This window comes from Oryzias latipes, chromosome 14 (assembly GCF_002234675.1).
Source record: "Oryzias latipes chromosome 14, ASM223467v1".
Taxonomy (NCBI): Eukaryota; Metazoa; Chordata; class Actinopteri; order Beloniformes; family Adrianichthyidae; genus Oryzias; species Oryzias latipes.
In genome coordinates, this window is record NC_019872.2 from 28,503,916 (window position 1) to 28,509,280 (window position 5,365).

Consider the following 5,365-nt stretch of genomic DNA (forward strand, 5'->3'; position numbering starts at 1 on the left):
TCCTGCGCGCGCATCTATTAATCATCTGAGGAGCCTCGCGCTCCACTCTTTGGAGGCTTATTGATGGTTTCAGCTCCTAAAGATGCAGATTTAGACTCACATCGGATTCCAAAAATGCTCTTTGGGTTTAAACGGCCTAAAATTACTGCAGTATTTCAGATATTTTAACTAGTAAAACTTCAAAATATTAGTGGATGATTAGAAAAATTATATTACTTAAATTGTTACATTTAAATTGATAGAAAACAACGCAACTAAAGTTCTTAGTTTTAACAGACACAAACAAGTAGTTAATTTGTCTTTTTGCAGTTTTTTTTTGTGTGAAATCGTGAAGAGCGTAATTTATTTTTCCTCGCTCCATTTATACACATTGTTGGAGGCAGAAAATGATTTTTCAGCATAAGTTGTTCCCCCACGCGCCCTTCCTTGTTGCTCCTCTCAAGACAGTCTTCGGCGCGCGTGGGGGCGCGTCTAAAGCCGGGCATCTCCATCTGATTGGTGCAGACATCTGACAGAAATCAGTGACGCTCCTCCAATGAGGAGTAGCCTGCAAGCAAGTGGTCCAATATAGGCGCCTGAGGCGAGGATCATCTTTACTATAGGAGTCGTTTGCAGGCGAGAAGGAGGCAGAGGATCCGCAGGAGTCTCGGAGTTACTTCTCCCTTCTGATTTTTTTTTTAATTCTCCTTGTGAAGCTCCTCCTCTGTGTGAGCGGCCGGTTCCTCTCTGAAGGCGTTTCTTCTGGAAAAATCAACCAAAACGGATCCGAACGAGGAAGACGGACAGCGACCCTCCCTTACCTCTGCAATCATGATGTCGATGAACAGCAAGCAGCCTTTCAGCATGCACCCCATCCTGCACGAGCCCAAGTACACGCCTCTGCACTCCAGCTCGGAGGCCATCCGCAGAGCGTGTCTGCCCACGCCGTCGGTGAGTCCGGCAGAACAACTCCAGCAGCAGAAAACCGTTGGAATAATGATGGAACTATCACTAAATATCTGCAATCCGAAAGTTTTTAATCGAGGCGCGCGTCAGCGACAGCTGAAGGATGTCCAAACTCCAAAGAAATGACAGGAGAAATTTATTTTCTGCAGAAAAAAATGTCACAAGTTATTCGTTACAGTATAACATAAATAGAAAAAAAAATCTTCAATTGACTGAAATTGTTTAGGAAATGCACTAAAACTGTGAAACTGAAGATGAAAGAAAAAGAGGCACATACGCGCCTCAGAGGCCGCCTCCTCAGCGAGGGATGAGGGAGGAAGAGGAGGAGAGGCTGCGCATCCTCTGATATTGTCCCATTCATATTCAAAGCCGTCTCGTTTCAATTGTGCGCAGAAATTATTCAGGAGATCGTAAATATTAAAATGAAATGAACATCCTCCCGCGCGCGGACGCACGAGCGCTCATGGGGGGGAGACGCGGTCCAGACCGCTGCCAGGGAAGTTCTGACGTCAACAAAAGAAAAAACAAACAAACTACAAACTGATTCTAAAGTTGCTTGAAAATAATTTTTGGTGATGATAACAATTATCTAAACATGGTTTCATTTATTTCAAAAACGGGTTTTGTGTCAGAAGTTTTGACAAAAGTCCTGAAGTTTGGTGCCACTGAGTATGTTTGGTTCAAAGTTTGGTTCCATCGGTTTGCTCCTCTGACCTCCTCCCTCTGCTCTGCTGTAGCTTCAGGGAAACATCTTCGCGGGCTTCGATGAGACGCTGCTGCAGAGAGCCGAGGCTTTGGCCGCCGTGGACATCGTGGCGCAGAAGAGCCACCCCTTCAAGCCGGACGCCACCTATCACACCATGACGACCATGACCAGCATGACCTGCACCCCCACCTCCTCGTCGGCGCACCTGCACCACCCGTCCGTGCTCACCTCGCACCACCACCCGGCGCACCACCAGCCGGCACAGGGCCTGGAGGGCGACCTGCTGGACCACCTCACGCCGGGCATCTCGCTGGGGGGCATGCCTGGATCCGACGTCTGCTCCACCGCCTCGCACACCGCGCACGCGCACATGTCCGCTATCAACCACATGCAGCACCACCACCACCACACGCAGTCCATGAACATGCACCCGCACGGCCTGGGCTCGCACGGCTCCCTGGGGGGTTCAGGCGGGGACGCGGAGCCGGATCCCCGGGAGCTGGAGTCCTTCGCCGAGAGGTTCAAGCAGAGGCGGATCAAACTGGGGGTGACTCAGGCCGACGTGGGGGCCGCTCTGGCCAACCTCAAGATCCCCGGCGTGGGGTGTCTGAGTCAGAGCACCATCTGCCGGTTCGAATCCCTGACGCTGTCGCACAACAACATGGTGGCCCTGAAGCCGATCCTCGAGGCCTGGCTGGAGGAGGCCGAGCGCGCGCAGCGGGAGAAGATGTCCAAGCCCGAGATCTTTAACGGCGGCGACAAGAAGCGGAAACGCACGTCCATCGCCGCGCCGGAGAAGCGCTCCCTGGAGGCGTACTTTGCCGTGCAGCCGCGGCCGTCCTCGGAGAAGATCGCCGCTATCGCGGAGAAGCTGGACCTGAAGAAGAACGTGGTCCGGGTTTGGTTCTGCAATCAGAGGCAAAAGCAGAAACGAATGAAGTTCTCTGCCACGCACTAGGACACCGAAGGGCCGCAGCCCGTTTCCATAGAGACCAATCAGAGACAAGCTGCTACCGCGCGCTCGGCAAAAGGCGCGCCGCTGCGCCCGGACGCACCGGTGCGCACCTCCACACCCCTCGAGTCCAGAAAAAGGCACGCTTAACTTCCTCAGATATAAAAACTAATATATCTTGAAGAATTTTGGGATGAAATCGATGCGAAACTTTCTGGCTTTGAGCAGCAGCGGAGCGACGCTCGCAGCAGTGTTTCCTCTTCCCTTCTCTTCTGAGCACGAAAAAAGAGTATTCTCCACTTGTCACTGTCCAATGCAACAGCTTTTCGGAAAAGCTGTTTGGACACGGGGCGCCCGAAGACTTTTTCTTGGTTGGACAGATGGTTCCGCCACGCAGCCGCAGAGAAAACGGGAAACCGGAGCGGCGTTTTCCCCACCTGGAACCTGACTGTCCAGAACCGAAGCGGCGCGGCAGGAAAACAGACGGATGTGGCAAATCTTGTACAAAAAATAAGAATAATAATGACGGAAAGGGATGGGAATTAATGATGACCATTGTCCTCTTTAGCCGGGATAGCTTTTTTATATTTATCAGTGTACAGATGTTTAAATATGACGCACCTCCGTGTGGAAAAACTCATCCAAATGCAAATGTCATCAGTTTTTACTTTTTTTGTTCCCAGGTTCTTTTATTCCATTCCCTTCATTTTTGGGGGAGGGAGGGTGAGTCCGACCCAAATGTTGTTTTAAAATGGGGGGGGGGGAGGGTCCAGAATTCGTCAGATTCACTGCATGGTTTACTGTTAACGGGAGAAGCGGGGCGCTTTTTCTGCGCGCAAAAAGTATCCAAAACGCACCGCAATACAAAAAAACAACTACACACAAACACGCACGAACACACGCGCGCACGCTCTTGGCTGTGCGTCTACCTCATTAGTGTTTCACGTTCGTTGTGATTTCCAGATCCAAACACGCACTTGTGGAGATTTTTGTTCCTCTGGTGAATTAGGCCTATAGACTCACTTGTGTGTAAATCTCACTGCAATGATGCTCTGACAATCAGATTCTGATAGTATTACTCATGAGTCGCGGGCCTCCCCTCTTCGTGCACATCTGTGGAGCGCACTTTGTAGATACTCCGATGCGGGGAGACCGTCGGCCTTATTTATTTGCAGAAAACGTTCCGATGAGCTTTTTTTTCTTCCTTTATGTCATCTTTATTTATTTATTTTATTTATTTTGGACATGAAGACAAACGTGTTTCCTTTGTGAAAGTGTGCTTTAATGTGTCTGTAAGCGACAGAAGCTGAAATAAAACCGTGCACGTTTGACCTGCTGAGCTTTTGCTTTTATTTTATATTTATTCTGTATATTTTTATTTTGAGGGTAGGGGGGGGGGGGGGGGGGGGGCTCCGCTGGTGGCGCGCGCAGCTGCTGCTGTGAAACTCGAGCAGGACGGAGATGAAGGAGCTCCGTCTGAAAGCTGCTTCAGCGGTGATGAACAGGATTTGATACTTGAGTGAGAGGAGTATTGATCGCTGCGGGTCTGAGGAGAACACGGCTGCAGCCCGCCGCTCGTGCGCCTCCTCACGCGCCTCCTCACCTCCCAAAGGTGCAGTTCAGGAACAAAATTCCCCAAGATTTTATTTAAGAATTTCCCAAATAAAAACGAACATGTTTGATAAAGTTTGGCTTCGTTTAGAAACTGACATTGAGTTTTAAAAGAAAGTTTTGGAAAAGACCTGAAAAAATAAAAATAAAAGGATTAACTAAAACTAAAGGTTCTGGAACATCCCAGGAAAAAGAGTTTCTTATGTGGCGGGTTTTTACTTTTGACCTCATTTTCTTTTGCCGAAACATTTTAGAAAACATAACTTAAAAAAAAGAAAAGTTGCAAAACAGCTCAAAAAAAAACAGCTTTTGAAAATTCTGTCTTTAACACATTTTTAAAAACATCAATACCTACTTATAAGATGTATTTATTTTTAATCAATTCATTTTAATTTAAATAATTCATTTAGATATTAAATAGATTTTCTACTTGCGTTAAAAACTGATTAAAAAATATTTTTTATGTACTAAATATGTCTTGTAAACATTTAGTCACAAAGTAAAATTACTTTTTTTGGTCACGTGCAGCCTTCAGATGACTGCAGATATTTAATTTATTAATCACTTATATTTTAGAATCTTTCTATTTGTCTTTCTAATGTATGAAAACCTAATTTTCTTTTGTTTTTTTTTGCAGTTAAAAAAAATTGTTGAATCATTTTACCCGTTTACAAATTTACAACTCATAAAATGTTGCATGAAAATAAATAGATGTTCTCTCTTGTTTCGGATTTACATACGAAATCATAATATTTCAGACAATCACCTAAGCAGAAGGAAAACTAAGCAAAATGAATTAACTTTAAAATCCTATAATCTGAAGGGGAAATTGGTTTATTCTCACATTGACAAATCTTGGAAGTTTCTGCAGCTCAGCTGGAGTTTTCATCCATAAACTTGTGCTGGATGAATAATAAATACCAGCTGTTATGATACTATTGATTTTCAGGCGTGTTTGCTAAGAAGCTGCATTTATGTGTCGTACAACAGAAGCTCGGCCCCCGATCCCCCCCGGAGAAACCCAATCCTGGCCCTTAAAGCAGCTTCGCCATGCAGGAGGGGCCTCCGCGCGGCATCAGCGCGTCAACAGCGCGTCATCAGAGAAAAACAGGGAAAAGATTCCAAATAAACGCAAAAACAGGAACGCCTGA

The 5,365-nt window shown here is 46.5% G+C and overlaps 1 protein-coding gene across 1 annotated transcript; it reads left to right on the forward strand.

Moving 5' to 3' along the window:
- The first annotated feature begins 585 nt into the window (after nt 1-585).
- LOC101157964 (brain-specific homeobox/POU domain protein 3) lies at nt 586-3,939 on the forward strand. Its single transcript, XM_004076809.4, has 2 exons — nt 586-930; nt 1,683-3,939. The coding sequence occupies exons 1-2, from the start codon at nt 811-813 to the stop codon at nt 2,607-2,609; spliced, it is 1,047 nt and encodes a 348-aa protein (XP_004076857.1). The 5' UTR covers nt 586-810; the 3' UTR covers nt 2,610-3,939.
- The last annotated feature ends 1,426 nt before the right edge of the window (nt 3,940-5,365 follow it).

Excerpts from the sequence above, each read along its gene's own strand:
- LOC101157964 (XM_004076809.4), top strand. The coding sequence starts at position 811 with ATGATGTCGATGAACAGCAAGCAGCCTTTCAGCATGCACCCCATCCTG. Across the intron at positions 931-1,682 it reads CGTGTCTGCCCACGCCGTCG|CTTCAGGGAAACATCTTCGC; the intron begins GTGAGTCCGGCA and ends GCTCTGCTGTAG.